This window comes from Phasianus colchicus, chromosome 16 (genome assembly GCF_987193195.1).
Source record: "Phasianus colchicus chromosome 16, bPhaCol1.hap1.1, whole genome shotgun sequence".
Taxonomy (NCBI): domain Eukaryota; kingdom Metazoa; phylum Chordata; class Aves; order Galliformes; family Phasianidae; genus Phasianus; species Phasianus colchicus.
The window spans coordinates 14,167,377-14,192,237 of record NC_143451.1 but is presented as its reverse complement, the minus strand read 5'-3'; the positions used below and the strand labels follow the sequence as shown (position 1 = coordinate 14,192,237).

The window sequence follows — 24,861 nt, the reverse complement described above, 5'->3', positions numbered from 1 at the left end:
ACAGCTTAAGGTACCCTTCCTATAGCACATACCATCACTTGATCCAACCAAAATGGGACTCATGAGCTCCTGTTGGGAGTTCGCAGCACACGTCCTGCAGTTTGCTCAGACATCTCTTGTTGCAGATGCACTTTGATCCGTGATTAGCACTGTGCACCACAGTCTGTCCTTGACTGGTTTTTAATGTGAAAACCTCAAGTCTCAGGTGGTTCATTAGATGTATGCGTTTGGGAGCGCATTCTCCATCGAAGCTGAGGTTAGTTTTACCATAATTAAAAAAACAATCATAAAACGAACACAAAACAGCACAACAGAAACCAATCTTCCCCAGAATGTGGGACTCAAAAGAAAGCAAACCCAATGCTTGCCATCAAATGGAAAGCTTCGCTGCTTTTCCTTCAACTTAAATGCCCTCTGCTATGGAACTCTACTGATGCATCTCTCCTTCAAGTCAGAAGCATTATTTTTTCCTCTTGCTTTCCCCGCACCATTAGTGTGACTGCTGCTCTGAAAGATGCGTCCAAAGTCTGCGAGCCGTTCAGATTCCAATTCTTAGCAATAGCTCATTATTTAAATTAAAAACAACACAAAGAAAAACTAACAGCAACCCAAACACTAAACCCAAAAACCAACAGGGGACTTCATTGTGCTGAGGCCGTAAATATCCCACGTTGTCTCCTTCTATATTTATAACGTGACACCGCAATTTGTAGCGCTGCAATTTATCCTCACTACACCATTGTAAAGGCCCTGTTTGAGCGTGCCATACACTTGTTTATTGACGTGATAAATTTAAAACACGTGCGTACCAAAAACCACAACGCTTGCTTATGTGCAAAGCCTGCAGAGAGCTCCCGCAGCACCTTGGGCCGCGGGCTCATTAGGTCTCCATCTCCACGAGGTCAGGCCAGGTCAGCACAATTGAATGAGTTGACACTGAGAGGAGAGGCAGCGCTCCGGAATGATTAAGGAGGTGGAAGCCTTCCACTGGAAGTTTTCCAGAAGGCCTGAAAAGGTGCTGTAAAAGGTACTGCCATTGGGTGCCATGTTTTGAAGAAGAAACGGACCCTGGGATCTTTAGCTTATGTGCTCAGAAAAATCACTGTCGTACTTCCGAGGGAAAGAAGATGTGAGCTCAACGTCTTCAAGTAGATTGCAAGAGTTCATGCTACACTACATCAATCTGCATGCAAAGGACTGGGACTGCCAATAGAGCCTTTCATCAGCGCCAGCCTCAACATTTCCAATTTGCATGTAGGCTTCATAACACAGAATAAATAAATAATCTGAGACATCTGACTCAAAAACTCCACAGGCCTCAGCTGCGGCAGTTTTAGAGATCAGTTAACACTTTCCATTATTATTTGTTATCTGGAAATGTCACATATATTTTAAATACTTTACAGGTTGTCTTTAGCAATGAATTTACCTCTCATAAAGGGAGAACCATTTCAAACTGAAGTGAGCAGAGGAGATAGCAGTGTCACTCAGAGAGTGGTGAGGCACTGGAACAGGTTGCCCAAGGAGGCTGTGGATGCCCCATCCCTGCAGGCATTCAAGGCCAGGCTGGATGTGGCTCTGGGCAGCCTGGTCTGCTGGTTGGTGACCTGCACATAGCAGAGAGGTTGAAATCTTTGAGGTCCTTTTCAATTCAAGCCATTTTATGATTCAATGATTGATTAAGCAATCTTGCTAAGCAATTCTGAACCGAGAATACCAACCCTTACAGTGAGAGGGACTGGAAAAGCAGAGGTGATGGAGGAGGAAACCTGGCAGAGGCGACAGGAAGAGGGCTGGAGAAAGGAAGGAAACCAAAGTGACTATTAGCACCGATGAGCCCAGTTCCTCCCAAAGTCAGAGGGCTGCTATCTCTTTCTGCCAGCACAGCAGCAAAGCAAGCAACATCAGAAATTCAGGGGAATCAATTTTAGCACGCCCGACAGTGACAAATAAGGCTTATAAAGAAGGCTTCACATTTGTGAACTCCAAAGAGAAAGAAGGTGGAGCGAGGATACAGCCTGCTCCACAGTAGCAGCACTGTGTTGCTCTGTTTGCTCATTAAGCCGATGTTATTTCATAACCTTTAATATAGAGCAATGTCAAAGGGGCTTTGTTTGCTACCCAGGACGACTGGCCCCTCACACAACACTCTGCCTACCCACAGCCTTCTGCCCTGTGTGTGCCCTGCCCATCATCTCAGCACACAAAACGCTGTTTCCATCATACACAACGCACACAGCCACCCCCCAGCTCCACTGCAAAAAGCAGAATCTATAAGCATGGCTCAAAACCTACAAAGAAGAAAAGCTGGCAAATCCTTCGATGCAAGGTTCATAAAAGAAAGGCTGACAAATGATTTACTCTTTGAGGCTTGCCAAAGAGCCGCACCGCAACCGCAGCTATAGAACTGACACTAAATAGTTCACAGTCATATTGGATTTAAATAGCTATGTTCTGTCATTTAGCACCTTATGAAAATAAAGGGCATACAAAATTTCACTGCCACGCAGAAAGCAAGCTTTGATTCAAAGTAAATGGCTGTAGGAATACATTTCCTTATATCTCCTCTGTGGGACTTTCAGAGGGAGATTTTTTTTAATTACATATTGTGCAAAGAAATAATTAACATTTTTCATGAAAGCCAGCTGTTGTTGACATCTCAGCTCTTGGCAACAGAAACGCTGGGAATACATTACATCGAGTTGATTTGGAAAGGTTTGTATGGATGCAACCCAGGCAGAAAAGCCTCAAACAAGTTCTGCAGGAAGCCAGACTTAAATAAGAACAAGCTTTTTATCTTCCTGATCCAGGAAAGGGTTTTTTTAGCAGTTGTGTCAATGTTAAGAGCAAAACAAACATGTCCTTACATACACAGGCATGGCAATCAGGGGGCACTGGAATTTGCAGCTGTCATTTGCAATGGGAGCACCTTGAGATCAGACAATGAGCAGCGATGTGATCTTTACGTGTTTCGTAGACCTACACCCCATTCTAAAGAGCACATCAAGTGTAATCATTAGGAACTGCTGAATAAGAAGAAATCCAGCTATTTACTAACTTAAATGAAAGCATTAATGAAAGTCACGCAGAGCAATAAGGAGCTTGCAAAAGGAGCTTGCTGCGTTCCACTTTATAGATTGCTTGCTCCTATAAAGTACATACTGTAACAGATGAAGCTCGAAAGCATAAATTAGGACCATATTCTATTACTTATTTTTCTCCACCAGTATCAGAGTCCTAAATGCAACACAAATATTCAAGACAACAGCACGACTGCAGCTCAGGGAATGCAGTTTTGCTTCATTTGCAACTCTAGCACTGCCAGGAATGTTTGCATATTTGCAGAAGGATTTTGCTTACTAAGGCTAAGAACCCTTAATGAAACCACATTCACCAATCGGAGCAAGAGAGAAATGAGAAAAAGGGGAAAACAAAAAGGAACCCTTGGGAAGCATTTGTATCCACATCCCCGCGGCCACCCGCAGCCCCCCATACCCAGCAGTGCACGGAGGGATTTTCACAAGCATACGAGGCTGTCACAACAGCCAGGCTGCTATCACACCATCGTCCCCCCCGGTGCTGACGGCCCCTCCCGGCTCTATCTGGCTGTGGACTCAGTGAAGGTAGAGGCAGAGAAGCTGTTTTGAAATCAGTGCTGGAGGGGGAGAAAAAAAAAAAAAACAACACACAACCAAAAAAACCCCAACAAACCACGAGCTCCATCTCCTCCAATGAAAGAGGTACCACAGGGTGTAGGCAGGTTGCCAGGCGCGCTCGGCAGCGTGACCGCACTGCATTGAGTTTCTTTAATGAAAGCCAGGAAAGAACACATTACACAGTGTTTCTTCTGCGAGCTCGCTAGCCTCCAGTGATTGAAATCAATAAAAACAGTCGGCAAGGGGCCCAGTGGGGGAAGAGAGAAACCTCCACTACAGCATTCAGTTTGCTTTGCACTTTCTCCCTCCCCCCTGAAGTTAAACTCGGATCACCATGACGAGCTGCTCGGCTCCCAGCGCTCGCACCGGGATCTGAGGGCAGGGAGCGCCTCGGCTCTGCTGCCCCGCTCGGAGAACCACGGCGCTGTGTTCAGATCGAATCCCTCCCGGAAAAGTTCACCGGACAAGTGCACTGCCCTGCGCCCAGAAGGGGAAAGCCCTGCAGGAGGATGGTAGAGGAGCACGGGGAGGAAGGAGCCATCTGAGCCCACGTCCTGCTGAGGATGCCAAGCCAGGGGACCTGCGGATCTGCTGGCAGCCAGCAGCCCAGCTCACAGCGACCTGCACCTTAGGGCAGCCCAGCACTCGCAGCACATCAGCACAGAGCCAGGTAAGCAGAAACCACATTTAATCTTTCTCTGCTTTGCGCCCGGTATCGGACCGGGACCTCCGCACCTCGCGTCCCTCTGGTCCCCTCCCAGGTGTGCCAGCGCTAAACTCGTCCTGCTGGAAAGTTGCGTGGGGCCGCTGATCCTCGCTGAGCTACAGAACGTGCACAAAAGCCCTTTGTTTGCTAGTTTTGGGTCGGATTTGCTCGCTGACAAGGTAGTGCGGGGCCATTGCGTAACCCCCGCGCTGGAGCACAGCCCTGGGCTGCTCGCAGCGATGGGACGCAGCCGCGCTGAGGCTGCCAGTAATGAATTTCTAATGGGGTCCATACTTATCTTTGTTATTTATGTATTTTAATCACCATAGCAGCCACACACTCCATACTTGCACTGAGCTCCATGTGCTGTTTTGTACCATGAAATACAGCAACTTGCGTGCACATGGGTTTCTTGGGTTATTATATTGACAAGGAGTTTGTAACCATCTTTTAATACAGCCAAAGGGGCTTTGGGGCACATTGGCCAGGAATGACCAACATATACAATTTACTCATCACTTGTATGTCCTACCACGAATTCAGTGCATGCTGTTTTCCTATAGACTAGTCCTATAAAAATGGGAAAGACGCAGATAATGACTGTGGACCCCCCAGTCCTTCACAAGTTTTTGGTCAGCTTTAAATAAAAAATCTACCCAGATACCAGCAAGACATGGAGGGTGAAATCAAAGCTTGCCTTTTGCTGGGTCAGCAAAAATGCTGGTGGCTCCAGCTCTTTCCCAGTGATGGCAGGAGCTCAGTGGGATGGCCAAGCAGCAGGAACCTGCAGAGCCTCCATCCAGCACAAGGTCTGAGAGGCTGACAGCCCTCCCCATGCCTCCCACTGCAGTGCCACAAGGCAGGGCGTAAGGCCGGAGCTCAGCAAGTGCTCCTGTATGGAGGCAGGTGCAGCTCTGCTTGTTCCCTGCCAAACAGCCTTTTAGGGGTGACTGGATTTTACATGGAAATCTAAATGAGACCCACGCTTTAAAGTGATGTAGAGAACATCTCTGTGACTAGGACTTATTTCTGCACAGAGGTTTGCTGAAACTTTTTAAAGCACGAACGTTGCGGAAGCAATCCTAAAACACCAAGAAGCTTTTCAACTGATTTTATCAGTCCAGTTTTGTACTCTTTGCAAAAAGTAGTCATAAAACTACAGATCTAAGAAAATTAAGAACAAAAAAAACCCAAAGTAGCGATTCAGTGTGCTCTGTCTGTCCCTGCAGAGATCCCTTGCAGAAATCCCAGCACCCATTGAAGGCTTCAGAGCAATCACATCCCCCCCCATCTGCAGGACTGCTTTCCATTGCCCTCAGGGCTAAATTTATCCTTATGCAGAGGAACCCACTGAAGTCTTTTCTTAAAATCTCAAAAAAGAAAAGCTTGGGTGGGACAGACAATGCACATCATTCAAGTTCTAATGATATTCCTCCCCATCAGCCTCCCAGCAGAATACATAAACATTATCTTTACAGCAGAGCGCAGGGTAATTTGTTCATAGCAGTGTGTTTCAGAAGCAAAGTGGTCTGAGATTCCCTAATGCTGTTAACAGAATGTGCTCTTTTCAAGCACACAACAGAGAAAAAAAGCATCATGCATTTTCTCAGAAGCAGCTTTAAGCAAACACAGATACTGTAGCTGCCATACCACACAGCAAGATTTGTCCACATTTTTCAGTGGTGCCAATGGTATTTAAGCAGATCCACTGGGCAGTGACCCAGTCTTTCAAACCCTTCCTTTTGACTATGGAGATTGGGAAGAACCCCGTGTTGCTTCTTGAGCTGGATGCAACAAAACAGGACCAATGGGTGTCTTTCCCACATTTCTACTAGAATCACAGAATTAGAGCTAGCATTGATAGCCTCTTACATTAGAAGTCCTTCACCCTCAGCTGTCTTCAATATGGTCAGGAGCTCCTAATAACACAAGTCAATTGTCCATACAACAAAACACACTGATAAAAGAGCTTTTTGAGAACAGCATATAAGATTATGGAATCACCACCAAAGTAGGTAAAATACTTTCATGGGCACAAGGACAAACACTTCGTTTTCATCTCTCCTACCTACATCTTAGTGAAAGGAAAGGTCTGGAATTCTACGAAATGATTTGAATGGCTTTTCCAAAGAGGTTGAAATTCAACAATGAGGACGACAACAAAGTGCAACTCTTGGGATGTGCTGGGCTCCAGGGTAAGCAGTCCTGGGCGAAACATAATACCTGTGTCTGCACTGGGAAAAAGAGCGTTTCCATCCCTTTTGAATGAGCAAGATCTGATACTTCTTGAATACTGTAAAGCTTTGAGATATCTCCTTTCTTAATTACACCAGTGGATCGTGTTGACAGTGCTGGAGTCATTCAGTCGAGTACATTTAGTCTGCTCCATTTCAAGTGACAGCTTCCCTGTGATGTACCTATCCTGAGAAAAAAAATGGAACGTAACTAAATATACAGTTGAAAAGGTGCATTTTCTCCCTAACCTATAGGAAAGACGAGTGAAACCGAAGATTAATTCTTAAATGAAAAACAGATGTGTATTGATCCCTAAGGAAGGCAGTTTACCTTATAATTCCAATAGGTTTGACTAAGGAAGAAATTTTTTGTTACAGACAAAACATCTGCATCATCAACAGCCTCACTTCCCAATTCCTGTGAAATGATTATCCCTGTAAAATAGGTATAATTTCCATGAATAGACCATTGAACACCTGTGTGAACCTGTTTTAAGAAAGAAGTGCTATAAAGCTGCACTTCTATCTCCTACACAGTTCAGTTCCCATTGAACATTCCAATCTAAGTTTGGTCTCAAAGAGAAAGGGAAAGGAAGGATGTTTCCAAGAGACAGCACACACTGCAGCACCTTGCCTTCCTCCCGGCCTCCCTGCTGCCCTCCCACTCACATCTCAGGATGGTTTGCTCACCCAGCCCCGTCAGCCTGCCCTTGATGCAGCCCAGGATACAGTTGGGCTGTGAGCACACATTGCTGGCTCATGTTGAGTCCTCCATCAGCCCGATGATGTACTGGCTGACCAACCACAGCTGGTATGAAGAAAGAACCAGAATGCATGACTTGCCAGCTTGCCGTGGTCTCCTCAGAGTTCCTTAAGAAAACTCCATCCACAGCTTCCTCATTCTTAAAGTCTCTGACATTAAAGTGCAATCTCTTCCTGAATCCTATTTAGCAACATCCCCCTTAATTTTGTTGTGAGCTTTTATAGCATCGCGTGTGCCTTCATTATGGAGAAGGAGCAGAAAATTGAAAAACAATTATAATTTAAGACCCTACATTAAAACCTGCTGACTGTTTAGTAGAAAAACTCCACAAAAGCTGTTTGTGTTTCCACACTCCATACTAAAGAGTGAATGCAGCACAAAACAAGTTGTGGGTGGCGTTTCTTTTGAAATTAAGACAGCTAGCAAGTTATCCTGCAAATAAAATTTTATTCATCTACATTTCAAAAACAACCAACTTACTTATGAGGTTAACGCTATGATTTATGTGAACTGAATTAATAGCTCACTTTGGCTTTACACTGCTGTGCTTTCCTATTGAAAATTAAGCTAAATATCAAGATGTTCCCTAAAATGCCTTAATAAAATTGCAATTGCTAAATTGAAAGAAAATCTGCTTAGGCAAAGAGGTTCTCCCTTTTTCGCTTTTATTTTTTAAGCCATCTTTAGAAATCAGTATTTTCCCTTGGAATACTGGGAGCGAAAACCATACTGGAAGCTTGCAAGGTAGAACTGGAGAGTATTGGCTTCCTCTCAACAAACCGAGACAAAAACGTTTCTCTTCTTACATCTTTACAAATCCCCTGCATGAACTCTGCATTTACTTCATGCTTCCACAAAATCTGCCATTGACTTCTGTTAACTGACTCACAAAATTCCAGGCCAGCCTGGGAGTGCCGACCTCCTTCCACCCCACATGAGCACAACGTGCAAATCCACAATCAGCTCCAGCTTTCAAGTTACGAACAGCACCATGATTCATGCTTTTCCTGCCTTGGAAAGTGTTTACAACATCATTATATTTTTTGTACCTATACGCTCAGATCTTACTATAATTAGCTTTGGGATACAACTGGAAACAAAAGATAATATTCTGATTCATCAAATGCTCTGATAGTTTTCATGGCAGGAAGCGTGGCTCGTGCTGGCAGTTTTAAGGCAAACTCCACAACTTGCCCAACGTAACAAATACAGAGCAGAGGTGGAACTCCTCAGCTTAAAGTTTCCTAACTTTCAGGCGTATGTCCAGCCAGAAAAACGTATTACAGAAGGACATTCTCTCCTTCCATACAGTGCATCTTTACACAAAAAAATCAAACATTCCCAAACTATTTTGCTTTCTATATCTTTTTTGCAAGCCAGCTCTGCTGCAGGTTACTGCAGCTGCCCCAGCTGGCTGCGCTCACACAGCCCCAAGTGCACCTTCACCCAGCAAACCCTGCGTCAGAGAAAGCCTAAATAACAGCACAAAGCCACTCAGACAACACTCTTCTCCATCTGCAATGGAATTTTGTAATTACTCCGAAGGTTCCTCCTGCTCCAAAGGAGGCCGTGGGGCTGCAGGGATGGCCGTGTTCTATCCGAAGCAGCGCGGCGATACAAAACTGGAGAACACAAACGTGACACAAAACGAAGAGAAAAATATGAACTGTGTACATGAGGCCCTCGCTGACAGAACATATAGAATGTTCCTCAGCTGACAGCTTTATAACTCTAACTGGTTCTGCAAATGAAATCCAAACAAAAGAGCGGAGATGTTCTCTAAATCACTCAGCAATTGCTGTTTAGCACAACCAGCAACCACCAACTCCAGCAAACAAAAAGAGGTACTTTAAGTGACCTTAATGAATGGAAAAAAATGTCAGGATTCTTTCTTTCAGCTCTATTTTTCTATATTCTTGAACCTATACACAAATATTGTATAACCAGCAATCAATCACACTGACTTTTTATATGTTGAGAGAAGTCAGATTCGGAGTGATAAAACGAGTTCAGGCAGAGGGCACATGGGAAGCAGCTGTGAGTCCATTTAAGCTGGCTGTACACCCAAGCACTTAATGTCATTACCCTGAGCTCTGATTTCTTCCTTTCCCGCCTTACACTGAAATATCCATATTATATTCTAATAGGAATCATTAACCTACTGGAGGAAATACAGTCACGCAGTGACAGCAGCAGCCCAAACAATACGCTTGTAAATTAGACGTGGTGTATTCTGCTTACAGTAAAAGATTATACAGCCACCTGCTCTGGTCTGGCTCTAAACAGAGCTTTTTGGTGAACAAAAAGGTAATAGTTTCAGGAATGATTTAAGCCACCATCAGGTGGTCTTGCTGCCAAAAGATACACTCTGTGCTCTCCTGCCTCTCTCTCTAGTTGGCCCCAGTGTTGGTACAGCCTGTAAACTCTTCTGGGTTCAAACAACCTCCCCATTCCATGACCAAACCATGACACCCACCAAAAGCCACTTCAAACCCAAGTCTGGGAACGGCTGTGGCATCAAAGGAGGTGATACAAAGGGGGAATCGTGTGGCTGGACAGCTCATGGGATCACTTCTGCGCCCTCTGCTTAAGACACCATTCCTTGAGAGAAGCAGACGTCTAAAATATTTAATGTTGCCATGTGTGTCCTTCCTTTTAAGTACAAGGAAGTGATGACTTTTTGCTTGCCAACCCAAATAATCACAGATCTTTTGGCATTCAAATTCAAAACAAGGATCGGTCTATCACGAATCCAATCCAACACTTTGCTTCTTACCCTTGCAATTGCATCTCAGTGGGTGAACATTTGCAACAGGAACGGAACAACAAGGATGGAACAACAAGGACCAAATACTTTTGCTCCAGCTACATTTTGAAAAAGCTATTTTTCTAATAGACACAAGCAAGTAAATTCAAACATTAACAACAGATAACCTATATAGCTATCTATAGGTTTTTAGGCATAAGGATTTCCCCTTCTCACAACACTGAAATTATTCCACACAAGGTGAGTCCCTCTCTGCTCTCAGCCCTCCTGGGTGAGCTGCTTGCTGCGTTCTTCCCTCTGTTCAGATGTGCTCAGGCTGTTAGAGCCATTACTCCCCAGCTCGGCACACACCACGACTTCCTGCCATCCAGAGCTCCAAACCACATCCAGGAAACAAACAGCAACGGAAGCAGACAGACTCCAATGGGAGCTGTCAGGTTTTTAGCCACTTGCATTTATAGCAGGCACTGGTTAGCTTCTGCACTGTATGCTGCATGAAAAAAAAACGCCTCACATTACCAGTGTTAAAGAGCCTTCCCAAGTGAAACTGCTAAAATCCAAACATACCTCTGCACTATTTCAATGTGCGTGCAGCCAAGAAGTGATAAGATTCATCCCAGTTGCAAAAGCATTTTGTTTTCATCAGAGGGCTCTTTCATTTTGACCTAAGTACTGAGGGTCACTGCTATAGGACCAATGACACTGAAAAGCATTCAGGTACAAAATGTTTAATTCTTTGAACATCAGGTTAATTTGTTTTATAAACTTAAACCAATATTTGAAGGGTTGAACAAATATTTGAAATGCTTTGGGCTAGTTACCTATTTAGAAAGAGAACAAATTATTTCAAAAGGACTTTTTGCCCCTCGGGCAACGCAGAGCCAAATTCAGACCGAGTTCATCACACCCTAAAAACGTTCGGATGGTCCGAACCAGACCCTTCCAACAGGTTGTTGTGAAGATGCCTGATAGGGTGAAATGAAATGCTTTAGGAACAGAAGTGCTCTTACAGGGAGGAACAGGTATGCTAAAATAGGTAAAACATTAAATAAAAAAGTAAAAGACATCATGGAGGTGAAAGGAATACACATCAGTAGCAATACTGGTGTTAAAATCTGTGCAAAACTGATGACCCAAAAAGAAAGCACAATGGCAAAAACCACTGCCTGCCTTCTGAATAAAATAGCTGCATTTATTCTCACAAGGAGGGCTGTCGGAAACATCACCTATTTCAAAGTGCATATGGGACTCTAAAGGCTTCTGAAATTCATCCCCCATACTGAAAGCCTTACTATTTCCTGGTTTCATTTTAGATTTTTTAGAATGAGGTTGTATTTGGATGACAGTCAAAGCAGGCTGAATAGTTCTTGTGCTGCAACAGGGTCAGATAGAAGTCATGTCCATATCCCTGCCAAAGCGCAGTATGCAGTCCGTATCCATCACCAAGTTTAGCAGTTAAAGCAGGACACAAGCTGTAGGGTTTCAGATCTATCATAGACTCACAGAATGGCCTGGGTTGAAAAGGACCACAATGATCATCTGGTTTCAACCCCCTGCTATGTGCAGGGTCACCAACCAGCAGCCCAGGCTGCCCAGAGCCACATCCAGCCTGGCCTCGAATGCCTGCAGGGATGGGGCATCCACAGCCTCCTTGGGCAACCTGTTCAGCGCATCTGTGTGAACAGCTTTTTCCTACTGTCTAACCTAAATCTCCCGTGTCTCAGTTTAAAACCATTCCCCCTTGTCCTATCATGATCCACCCTCGTAAACAGCCGTTCCCCTCTTTATACGCTCCCTTCAAGTACTGGAAGGCCACAATCAGGTCTCCCCACAGCCTTCTCTTCTCCAAGCCAAACAAGTCCAGTTCCCTCAACCTTTCCTCATAGGAGAGCTGCTCCAGCCCTCTGATCACCTCAGTGCCCTCCTCTGGACCTGCTCCAAGAGCTCCATGTCTTTCTTCCTATTTAAGAAATACTTTAAAAGTTAAAGTGAGGGAGATGCCATTTATGAGTTCTGGTTCAGCATACGTTCGCTATATGAAGTTATTTGAGTGCTGTACAATAAATATCATGGCAACATACGCTTTCAACACATTTGGAAGCTAAGTCATAAAAGCAGTCTTATTTTGGCTAACGTGCAAAAAATCTACATGCAACAAATGCTGCAAGGGAGCCACTAAAACCACTAAAAAGATGACAAGTTTTGCAGCATTTCCGTGGCTCTTTCTCCAGACTGATAACCAGAATTTAAACAAGCGAGGCTGCAAAACACCTTGCACACATACCAAAAGAGCATTTAGTCTTCAGTCCTTTTAGCTGTGAAATCAAATGTGCCCAATGGAACGCAATAACAAAGCCACGTCAGGGAGACAACCTGAAGTGACTTGCAAAACAGACTGCACAGAAGGCACTGAGTGAGACAAACACGGCTCTGAGTGCCACTGCTGAGATGTTCTAAAGGTGTGAGAATGGCAAACAAAAGTTCTTCGTGATAGCAAACGAATTCTAACCTTTAAAGGAGGAAGTAAAGAGACAGATAGCACACTTCATCAGACAAACCACACTGATGGGTGCTGCGGAGCTGAGAATGTTGTCACTTCTTCTGGACAATGAAACAAAACCACAGAAACCAACAGGAGCAGCAGCCAACTCTTACCACCCTATTTGGGCATTATGGGCCTATAAATACACACGTAGCATCTAAACAAGGGAACGATTTTCATTCCCCTTGTAAGAAAATGATTAGCTGTAGCACGCTAATAACACACTCCAAAATACCAAGGGACAAGCATCAGTTTTCATGTCCTAATGCCAGAATGTGACTCGGCACTGTGCTGGTAACGCTGCCATAAATGTGCAACAAGCATGAGCAGCACACGCTGACACACAGCAATCCTTTACAACAATCTTTTACAAAGCTCTGTTTATGTCACAAAGAGAGGAACACAGAGTCACAACAAAAGCATTTCACGAGAAAAACCCCTTGATTTCATCCAGTGTAAAGATTTCATCTAATTTAAAGAGAGAAAGAAGCAATTTGTGCCAATGTGACCCAGCATCACGGCTCTGTTCATCCACAAAAGCTTGTAGCACTGCCTATGATTCAGCTGCACGAGGATATTATCTAGCAGTTTTATAATTGAGATAATATTTACTACTGGAAATGATGTAAAGTAGGACAAGGATCACATTGAGCATTATCAAACGGGGCCTCAGAGTTATGATTTCTAGGCACAGGCAGGAATTGGGTAGCAAGGCAAAGTTTAAGAAAACAGTAATACTCTTGTGTATTAACAGAAGGCCTCTTCTGCTCTGTAGTGCACTACCCAAGACCATTTCCTTCCTTAGTATTAAAATTCTAATCAGCCTTCATTTCACCTACAGAAATGTATGACCCAGGCTAAGCTCTGTGTATAGCTTTGGAAACAAACAGCCCCGGAATGTGAGACCAGGTGTACTACAAACCCTTAATTCAACAACCATCATCTGTATGTGCACAAATAGGGAATATTACAGACACACCGAGCGCCACTCTGTAACACAGTGCAAATGTCTTTATTTCTAAAGTAGCATTAATTACAGATTTGATGTTAAGATGCTAGATATCAGCACTGAGGAAACTGGGCCCACTGCAGACAAAAGGAGAATGGGTAGCTGTGAGAGGTACAGACACTGCACAAAACCTTCATACATTTGCCTTCACCAGTGCTTTCTGGAGCTCTACGAGGAAAACCAGGGAAATGGCAGCAGGGCAGAACCAAACATGAAATGGTGAAGTCTCCAAACAAAGCACCAAACACCAAGTCAAGCTTCAAAGCGCAGCAGTGAACCTGGAATGCTACAAGTCTGAAGCACTCACCTGGCCTTCACGTCTCTCCATAGCTTTAGTATACTTATGTCAAAACAAAGGGGTGGGCCAATGAAACCTGCTGTAGCAATATTGTGCTGCACCACTTCCATCTCTCTGTGAAACCCGCTTCTTCTGTTCAGCGTAACAACGCTCAACCCTCAACCGAAGGGAGGAATCCTTCGGTGCTTCTCCATTCAGAAGAGTGCAACACGCTCCATCCCAGCTTCTGCCTCCCTCCTGCAGTCCTTACCTCTACTGCTGCAATGTACCAATGCCAGACATAAAGCCAGCTCTCTCCTCCTACGTTTTTAAGTCACTCCATCCTTTCTGGAACTATCTGTTGGGCACAGCACTTCTCCTGCCTGCCTGCCTTCCCAGGACTCAGCTGCCCCTGATAAGGAACAACAAACCAACAAGAAATAACCCCCTGCCCAACTGTGATGTGCCTCCATCTCAGTGGGACAGAGGATGCCAAGAAGAGTGGGCAAGAAGGAGGAACTGAGATGCTTTGCGCATGGGAACCAAAAATCAATCAGGACATTGCTGTATTGAAGTTGTTTGCTGGTGAAATTAAGATTTCCATCACACATAAATCACCTGTAAAGGCACCGAACCCTGGTGCTGCCATTTGCAGTGCAGAGCAGACACACGTGGCTACAATGCTGCACCCAGGGCAGCAAGCCTGCCGCTCCAGAGACTGCAAACCAGTGCCTGGGCTGAGCTCTGCACACTGTAATCTAGCAGAAAAATACTGAGAAGCGTATCAAGCCAGGCTTGTCAGCCTTAATATTTTCTGGTGATGTGAACAGGGCCAGGGAATACGATAAGCATCTTTACAAATCCAGTTGGCTTTCCTTCAGATCCAGAAGCCTGTCTGTAAGCTGCACAAGAACAGGAGCCCACATGAAATCACATTTTGAACACAGAGCCAGTCCTGCTCCTCAGCCTCTGTGCTGAACCCTGTCTGCAGCAGCACCTCTGTCAGCACGTGCAATTGCTCTTACAAGTACTGCTGCAGAGCTACGCTCAGCTTCAGGAATACCTCTCTTACTTAAAAATCTTCTGTATTTCTTTTTAAGGTTACGTTAACGAAGTATTTCCACTGGCACCAATGAGTTAAAAATTGTGTCAGCTTTCCTTGCAGATTTTTTTTTTAATCAGGCTGGTAAGCGTTGCCCATTCATCAGTGCAAATCAGCTTCATTCGCTTAGGAGCTCAAACTTGGAGCACACAATGGTATTTTCAAACCAAATACATCATGGTAAAGTGAGGGCAGTCGTGGTTCATCTGAATCATATGGTCAGATTGCAAACCTAAGCTGAGGAAATAGAGGTTGTGACACCCCGCAGCTGGGACAGCCTGTGGACAGCAGTGTTACATCACGGCCACGGGCCCAGCCGGGCGCTCGCCTGTGTGGAAGTGAAAGATCCCATGAGAACATTAAAAAAAAGAAAGGTTTTCGTGTCCTCGCCAAACCCCTTCACTTAATGCTACTGCGGGCTGAGTTTCTTCAGAGCAAATGATTGCAGGAGGTTGCTGCCAAGCAATTGCTACTGATTTATTTTCATCCGATCACACAGCGCAGGAATTGAGCGCTGTGCAAAACACATGGGCGACTTAATTACAAAAGGGCTTCTCCTGCCGTACAGAGCAATGCCAAGCGAGCAAGGCTGCCTGCAGAGTGCCCTGCCACGGCCCAGCTCCACATCAGGGGACAGAGGGGCTCCAATGCCACACAGCCACAGTGCCAGCAAACACAACACCACATCTACTGCAAACGGAGATGCTTTTCCTTCTGTCTTTTAAGCAGGGAGGATGAACGAGAGCAGTGCAGCTCGGAGGCTCGGGCAGAGCTCTCTGGATGCCAGAGCCATGCTGTGTGAACGTGTGCGTCCATCAGACAACTGCTGGGAGTGGTGAATTCTAAATCTGACCCAGTGACAGGGCAAAAAAAAGAAAGAAAAAAAAAGGTGGGGTGTAAAACCACACACAGAAAATGTTTCAGGCATTAAAAGTTAGTACAGTGTGAGCAGTGCTGCGCTGGTCAGCCTGCAGACAGGAACTGGTGCAGCATGCTATCTTATAACTTTTCTTTGGAGATATTCCATTTCCCTCAACATTCAGCCACAGTTAAGTACCCTCGAACAAATTAATCTTTCTTTATAGTTTGATACCATGGGTTCATTCATTTACCTAAGCTAAAATGCTTAAACCTCTTTAATTGTTGAGTCACAATCCCTGGATGTGTTTAGAAACCATCTGGATGTGGTGCTCAGGACGTGACTTAGAGGAGGGTTGTTAAAATCAGGGTGGTATGGTCAGGTTGTGGTTGGACTTGATCTTTAAGGTCTTTTCCAACATGAGCAACTCTATGAATGTATTTATTTATTTTTACTTTACTATAGGAAATAATAATAAATCGTGCTTTACTTCATGCCTCTCCTTTAGATAAGTCACATCAGCACACTGAAATGCTGCCCACGCTCTGAGCAGCCGCACATCCACACATCCCCCCCTGCAGCTCACTCACCTTAACTCTCTCCAACACTTTTCCCACTGCACAAAGGAGCAGACACATCCTGGCTGACCCGAGTGATGGAGCATAACACAGTGTGCCAAACCACCGCCCTGTGCAGTAACAACAGAACTGACATCTGTCACAGCATCGCGTTCTGTGTCAGATACTTCATACTGGGAGGGCTCTGCTTCAGCTCTCACCCAGCACACGTGAGCTGTCAGTGAGAAGGAAGCTGTGTGTTTCTATCTTCAGATCAATACACAGCTTTTGTTCAGGAACCTCAACTCACCTCAAAGATGTAAATACAGCCATTGACTCCACAGTGATTCACTCATTCCCCATCAATTCGGCGACAGTGCTGTGTCAGTCGGCAGTATCGTGCAGCAATCCAATGCCAAACGTGCAAACAATTGTGTTCTCGACTTTTTAATACAACACTGTGCGTTGTAAACACTAAAAAAGTGCTAAAAGGCGTGATACAGTGGGAAGGAACAGATAAATGAAACCTATTTCTCTATCAGAATGGATGAAATTTGCTTTTCAACCACTTGCGAGCAAATGTTCCACCTTTTTGTTTTGTTTTCCCTTCCAGTGGTTCCATCTTCGAGTGACGCTCTTCTGGGCTGCACCTCACGTGAGTACAGGCATTATTGTATGTTTTTTGTCAATGTACAACAGCGAAAATATTGACCAGCATTGCGATTTCTATTTCCTATTTACTTCTGTGAAACTGTACTGGCAAATTTACTACAGGTTGCCCATGTAGGCTCATACAGAGATTCCTCCAATGTACTGCAGCTATAGCTTTGGGGAATTTAGACTTGGGGGATGCAGCCCATGATCCTTAGGCACTCAAGGACTCTTTGCCAGGCAAGAGAACCCCCAGAATCCAGAGAAACTGCAGAAACAGACTGGAGGAACATCAGCACCTGGAGGAGTGAATTGGCATCATCTCTGCGAGCTGCTTGCCCATCCCTGCCAGGAACAATCGAGGCAATAATGCTCTCCTCTCCACCTCCACCAGCAGGCCATCACAGCAGCTAACCCTGGAAGCCCACAGCCCACATGAAAGGCTTTTACGCACTGACAAAGGCTGCCCAGAGTGCGCTGCTCTTGCTGCTTAATGAGCCAAGGACCAGAGCCAGGAATTATTTAATGCTAACACCGGCCCTGCCAGCACTGAGTGCTGCTCCGCAGCTCTCGGCAAACCACTTCAACTTCTTCATTTTCTCCTCCGTACAGCGAACACAACATTTCTGCACCCAACAACCATCTCCCCACTGCTTAATCCCCAATTTGATACTCAAGCCGTAAATGCACTGCCTCCCTTCCTTTCACTTTGATAAAGTATAGTCAGTATCAATAGGCAACACTTTCTAAAACCTTATTTCCAGCTATTGTGAAACAGGAGCTGAATGTTTATGGAGTAGTTACTTTTTATGTCAGTTTACCATAGGGCCCCTTTAGCCACAAGCTTACAGCCGGAGGCCCCGAGGCATTTTTGGGAATGGAAACTTTTGGAGCTCAGCTCTTTACAAATTTCCAGCCCACAGTATGTTTTTCATTAGCCTACATGGTGTTATAATAAATGATGCACTTCCTCTTTCATTTTATGATTTTTTTAAAACATGCAACAATTTTTTCTGTCTGTTTTCTATTACTTTAAAATACTCAACCACAATCACCATACAGTCTACTCCATGTATAACGACAGAAGGGATATACTGAGTAAGATATCAGCTAGAACAAGACAAGCTTCTCCTTTAAATTCTTCACTCAAGGCCAATCATAAATGCTTTCAGTGTACGCAGCTCCATTCTTAGGGGCCATTGTTACAAAAGACAGTGGTAAGTCTGCCATTGCAGAAGCTGAAGTTGACCCAGAAGAGGCTCCTTACCTGCAGGACACAGCTGCAGCAGTGTGAGCTCGCTGGCCAGATGCTAAAGCCATGAAAAACTCCCCATGCCTCTGCATAGCAGAATTGCACAAAGGGCTTTTTTGCACAAGGAGATATAAAGCTGATGGCTCAGCTCCCTTCCCTGAGTGCAGCTCTGAGAGGTGTTTGCTCTCATTTTCCTGGGGCAAAGCACCAGGATTCCTCAACTGCTGCAGTGGGTCCTTTACATTACAGTAGAATTAGACCCCAGGAGGGACACACATAATTGTCTCCTTCAGAAGTTTATAAACAAGAGATAACAGCATCCCAAACAAAAATATTGGAAAGCTATCACTCTAAACAAAACAGAGTACAAAGGGAAAGAGAAAGTGTCTAAGAAAAAAAAAAAAAGAGAGAGAAAAGAAAAAAGCCAAGCACACAGCATTTGAGAATGTAACTCTGCATCCTAACAGCACAACTACCCACATTTAAAGCAAGCCAAAGCTCTCTGCACTGCCTTGTTCCTCTCAGCCCAAACTAGTTTGGTGAGCTCTGCAGGCGGTCGAAGGAGAATCAAAACCAAATGTCTTAAACATCTCAGAGCTGATGTCTGAGAACGCAGCGTTATCAAGAAAGGCTCATCTCCCTTTGGGCTCCCTTGCACTCACTGCTGGTAGTAACTGAACTCAGCACATCTGTAACAGACAAAGCATATAGCCAAGAATGTCTGTGCATTTGTTCAGTAACACTGGAGGACTTCTGTAGGTGAAAGCCTGAGAATTGGGAAAAAGGAGGAACTAACGCTAAAGGGTATCCACCAAACAAAGGCCACAGGGGTGACGGGCTAGAGGTTGGACTAGCTGATCTCAGTCACCTCTTCCAACCTCAGTGATCCTAAGATCAGCCTTTAATGCTGAGGAGATGGAACCTTCCAACCTCTTTTTAACACAGAAAAGAAAGTGAAGGCCATCTGCTGCCACTGCCAGCAAGGAGGGAGGGCTGAATTAAGCAGATCCAGCTAACGACAGCACCCAGGAAAGAGAAAGAATAATCATTACACAGCATTCAGATGTCTGACCCACTTCACCAGATTAAAAAAAACAAACAAACAAAAAAAAACAACACAATAAAAAGAAATACAAGTTTTATAATCACACCTCAAAATAACAACTAATTAGACACTGCAATTGCTTAATGGCAGAAAAGTACTCACTAATGGGAGGAGCAGTTCTCTACTACGTGCCCAAATCTATATTTGAATATTTTTAAGATGATATAAGGTTGATACATTTATTTTTAGAGAGCCTTTTAATGTTCACCCTCTATAAATAATTCTCAACAAGAACACACTCCCAGGGCTGGCAGCACCAGGAAAACCAGGCTATGCCAACAAGAAGGCATTCCAGTCCAACTTCATCACGTCTAGCACACCAAGTTTCATTTACAAATCTTTGATTTCTAGATGAATGGCAGTTCAAAGTACATTTTAAAGACAGCTACTTTCTGCCTATGTATGTAGAGATTGCTAGAGATTAAGTCACTTTAATTAAAGACTTCAGCAGGTGTAACTTTGTGATACTCTTTGAATTCGGTTTAAACTGATGGATGTTCTGTGATTACCCAGCAGGGAGCTTTAAAAACATCAGAGATCTCCCAAACACAGCAAAGGAAAGCTACTGATGGTCTGAAGTTTGGTGCTGCTCTGTCATTTACATAACATACACATAACTGAGTTGGAAGCAGCACTCTGAAATGCTCAGCAATAAGGAAAAGCCCTGGAAGCAGCTGTGGGAGGGAAGCCCAGACCACGCCAGACCTACACATTTCAGTGGGCTTTTGTCCTGGTTTTTATATACGTATTAAACTACCCAAAGTTAACTTGCAGTGTCAAGGCATACAGCACTTAATTTAAAAGCATTTGGGATTCAAATGGTTTAAACATGAAAATGGAATTATTTCTAACTCATTCTTCTCTCAGTGTCATGTTGTAGGGTGATAGCAATATGAATCCCCTGTTTCTCCATTACTCAAAGGTTCTTTCTTGGGGGAAAAAAAAAAAAAAAAAAAGTAATCCAAAGATTAATTTTAAGCTATCAGATAAAAATACCATAGTATTTACCTTAACATTTTTTGAATATATACTGAATTCAAGTGAAGCGATTTCAAAAGGTACCCTGGATGCTATTCTCATTTTAAGACATTAAATATTGGCTCTCACAGATTTCCATTATACACTGTCTGACAATATTTGCTGCTGCTGACTACACGAGCTGACTTAATTCTCACAGTGCTAATGACAAAGTTTTGTACAAGTTGGGCACAGATGACATTTCAGAGTTTCACACTTAGTGCAGGTGTAATTGCACATAATATAAGTGTAAAAATTGGTAGTGCTAAATGCATAAACTCCCTCTTGATCCTTTTTTTTAATAATTACATCATCAGCAACAGCTACCTTCAAACTTGCCTCCTAATCCTGCTTTAGATGATCATTTACTGCTGACACCTGAAAACAAGGGAAGGGCACCGACATACTTGTATAATCCAGAGCACAGGGAACTTGCAAATCCCAAACTGAAGTCCCAGAGCCACAGCAAAGCCATGGACAGAGCAGTGGGAGAAATCAGCGACGGAAGCAGACAGCAATCCAGCAGCTTGGGGTCAATGCACGGCATGTGGTGCAACGACTGAAAGGCAAAGCTTACAATGGATGATTTGCACGAGGGCACAATTCTGAGAGCTCCAGCTTATCCTAAAGAAATAACTGTGCCATTCTGAAAAAACTTACATTTCATGCTTTTGTCTTCATCAACCGCACTGATGCTGCAGGAGAGAGAAAAATGACAAACAGAATGGGGCAGAAAGAAAGACGTGTTCTGTTGCTTTAGCAGAAAGAAGTGCAAATCTGGAGTGACTGCAAAGGTTTGAGTGGCCAACAGGTGCTGTGTGACTGCGTGCTCCAGCTGGCTGCACTGCTCCTCATCCAGAGATTGCAGCAGGGCTCGCCCTTGGCCAGAAAGGGAAAACCACCAAAGGCAGGGAAGGTCCTTTCAGTACCCACATCAGGTTAATAAGAGAACATCACAGGGCCGCTCAACCTCCAGCTTTATTGGCTGGGGGTTGGTTGTAACTAAGAACAGGAAGGAGGCATTTCCAGCTCATTTTGCCTTGTGAGCCCCAGGCTGCCAGGAGGAAGGATGGAGCTCAGGAGCAGCTTTCCCTGCCTGCCCTGTTGGGTGTTCCCCTTTGAAGGCACCCAAGCGGCCGCTCACTCACCTGTTCTGTAGGCTTGTCTTTAAAGCAATGCTTTCCACCCTTCCAGCTCAACTACAGAGACATGCAATTAATTAAGCAAGTTAGTGGTATATAATTCCAGCCTTTTATTTCTACTGGGCATTAGAGCAGGACACACGTCCTGTCTGTAGCAGGATTTTGGAGGCTCCACAGAAAATGCTGTACTTTACAGACCGATCTGATAGGGTTTGTGCAACACCAGCCCAGCCTGTGTCAGAGGAAACCAAATAGCTTTCAATTAAGGGAACCTAACAGCCCGTGCTGCTACTGTGCTGTATGCAGCTGGTGCATTAAACCTTTGTTCTGACATGCTTTTTTTTTTTTTTTTAATGACTTTTTATGCTCAAATGAAGAGCAAGCCTGGAAGTGAATTTTAAGTGGACTGCCTCCAAATTGGACAGGCTAACAAATCTTCATTTGTTAACAGACAAATGGACCCCTACTGGCCAGATGGCTGCAACGCTGCATAAGAAATGCATTGAAAGCTGCTCCTAGCAGTAGTATCCAAACACCACGTTACTGCTTCCCAAATATTTTCCTGGGCTACAATGTTTGTAAACCAAGTCCTCTCTTCTTGCAAAGCGGCCAGGAACATTCCCAACAGTTTTAGTTCTTAATAACAAAAAAAAATTAATTAAAAAAATCCCCACATAATTAAAAAAAATTACGGAGAAAAGATGACAAGGAATCTATCCTAATATCATGGCTCTCCCATTTCCACATAGTGTGTGTGCTGTTTGTTTTCATTCTTGAAGCACAGGATTTTATAGCTGTAATTACCTCATTTTATCATGGTACAAACAGTCCAATTTTTATTCATTTTGGTAGCATTCTCCCCCTGGTTTTTCTTCCCCCTAAAGCTTGCTATTAACATCAAATACAACAGATCCATACAATCAAAATACCTGTTGGGAGAGAGATTCATTAATAAATTGTATTTTCAAATCAGCTTAGAGCAGAAGTGTCAATATGAAATTGAGTAACGAGAGGGAATGATGCTTTAACTCCTTTCTGAAGTTTGAAGCATATGATAGAGGTTTTATTTTTAAATTAATATCATTTAAAAGATACAGTTTCTCAACCATAGCCTTATCTTAAAAGATTTCCGTGCAAGAATTTTCCCCATAATCTGGAGGGAATTGATAGGTAATGTCCAACCAAGCAGACCCTAGAAGTAAGGAGGTGCTTCATGGTCAGCTGGCTATGAAATCCCTGTAGCTGCCTGCAGCCCTGCATGCAACCCTGCTGCTTCAGGTCTAAGATTTCTTTATGTGTTTAAGGACGAGGAGCTGCACCCCAGTATTTATCAAGGAAGACAGTGCTGGGCTGTGCTTCTGCCCTGCCTAAACAGCACCTGTGCCATTTCCCCTGCTGGGAAGCAAGCTGTAGCACCTGCAGGTGCAAAACCTGTGGTCTTTGCAGAGCAAGCAGAGGGTGAAAGCTGTTCCCCCTCACAACCACCTGAGGTCGGCAGAAAAAAGAACTTCTGAGAGCCCGGTGGCAGGGAAAGGTCAGGAGCAGGGTATTATATTCTGCATGTTTGGATTAGCACACAATGGTTAAATAAACTGACTTAATATCTAATGACATTTTCAAACAATAGCTCATAAAATTATCCAAAGTATGCAGAAACAAAACATGCAGACAAACACCATTGTGGTCCCTAAGACACCCACCCAGCAGTGCGTTTCAGTGCTCTGGCCGTGCAGATTAGAGGTCAGGTATAAATGAGCCTGAGTGAAAAATCTCCTGAACAGAGAAGACAGAAGCACTCCTTCCTGCCCTGCCCGTTATTATCACTCCCACTCGTATGCCACAATCACTTTCTGTCCCATGCTTTCAGCATACAACCGTGTTTTTGGAAACAGAATCACTGTGTTTTAAAAGAAAATAAAAAGCACGTTTCTGAAATGAATCACAAGCTCAGAACGCTGCCAGAAAGCTGGGTTAGCAGGTCTGAGGGATTGTCACTAAAACCACATCAGCATCCTGAGTCACATCAGCTGGGGAAGGCTCTGTGATGGGACAGATGCTATCGCTGCTCTCCCACTGCTCTGCACTGCTCCATACCAGTGGAGCTGGCGTTAGGATATTACACTCAGGCACCTGTCTCAGCAGCTTGAGCTGCTTGTGAAGCACCCTACAAAAGTACACCTCCGTGGTCCTTTCTGAAACCAAACTGCTGATGCTGCAAGCAGGGCTGCCAGCTTCACCACAGCCTATGGGAGAAGCTGTTTGAAATGCCCAAAGCAGTCACTGCTGGTGAAGGATTAGTGTGCAACCACTGGGCTGCAGCTCAGGTACAAGTGCTTTCCTTAAAGGGGCAACAAGCTGTGCTCATACAAAAGACATCTCTAAAGCAACTCATCTGATATTTGCTGAGAAATCTTGCTTGCTTCAGCTGATTTGCAAATACAGTTTATTTATTTTAGGCAATTACCAAAGCATTTTGGGGCACGTTAAGCCAAATATGAACTTGCTGAATTCTCATACTAAGATAAAACACAGATAACACAAGTCCTGAGTGGATTCCCTTCATGTTATTTCTTAGTTCAACACTTATACTGAAAAACAGGAAAAAGCATCCATCAGTGACTGCAAGCATCTGTGCAATGGAACAAGGAGATACCTGCCCACACTGCAGCCTCTCTACTGCATACCAGGTGATGGGCTGTTTGCAAGCCTCTGAAGGCACCATTTCAGCTTGGACTAAAAGCACGCTGAGGTTCTTACAACTCTTCCAGTTAAATAACTATTCCTTATGGACAACTTTACATGGGAGCAAAGTCCAGACACACACCCACTAATTTACTGATGCCACAGTGATGCTTCAACAAAGCCACTTCAGCTCACAAGAGTAACACCCCAGCAACCACAGTCCTCAATAACTACTTTTATGTTACCCTTGTGAATTGCTTAATCCACCCTAAGCAGTGACTCTACCTAAAGCTGAATTACTGTATCAAGCACTCCTAAAAGATCAACCTTGGTGAACAAAACCGAACAGAACTTATTTGTCTTTGTCTCACTTAGCTTCCACAAATAGAAAATCAGAGCAGAGCTGCCCGTCAGTTTGTAGCAGCTGTCAGAGATGACAGCACCTCAAACACGCCGTGCCTCCATCTTTGCAGCACCACAGAGCAGGGTGCAGACATGTATATGTCTATTATGTACACATTCGTCATTCATTTTAGGCGT

At 44.2% G+C, this 24,861-nt stretch overlaps 2 protein-coding genes across 11 annotated transcripts in view; one reads left to right on the top strand and one right to left on the bottom strand.

Annotated features, from left to right (window-relative positions):
* Positions 1-24,861, bottom strand: part of CHLSN (cholesin) — a 100,374-nt gene that overhangs the window by 24,399 nt on the left and 51,114 nt on the right. Inside the window, exon 2 of one of the 8 annotated variants that reach the window (XM_090151439.1) lies at positions 6,586-6,784. The exons of 4 other annotated variants lie outside the window; for them this stretch is intronic. In XM_090151439.1, coding sequence (XP_090007565.1) covers positions 6,586-6,723 — 138 coding nt within the window. In that variant the 5' untranslated portion in view covers positions 6,724-6,784. Of the gene's footprint in view, positions 1-1,429; positions 1,588-4,391; positions 4,505-6,585; positions 6,785-16,505; positions 16,632-24,861 lie in introns of those variants that run through there. 3 more of the 8 variants (XM_090151442.1, XM_090151444.1, XM_090151445.1) reach the window with 3 other exon arrangements.
* GPR146 (G protein-coupled receptor 146) overlaps positions 3,734-24,861 on the top strand; it is a 38,574-nt gene continuing 17,446 nt past the window's right edge. The window contains exons 1-2 of one of the 3 annotated variants that reach the window (XM_090151437.1): positions 3,734-4,326; positions 17,086-17,127. The gene's annotated coding sequence lies outside the window, so the exon portion shown is untranslated. The remainder of the gene's footprint in view (positions 4,327-17,085; positions 17,128-24,861) is intronic. The other 2 variants (XM_090151438.1, XM_031606761.2) reach the window with 2 other exon arrangements.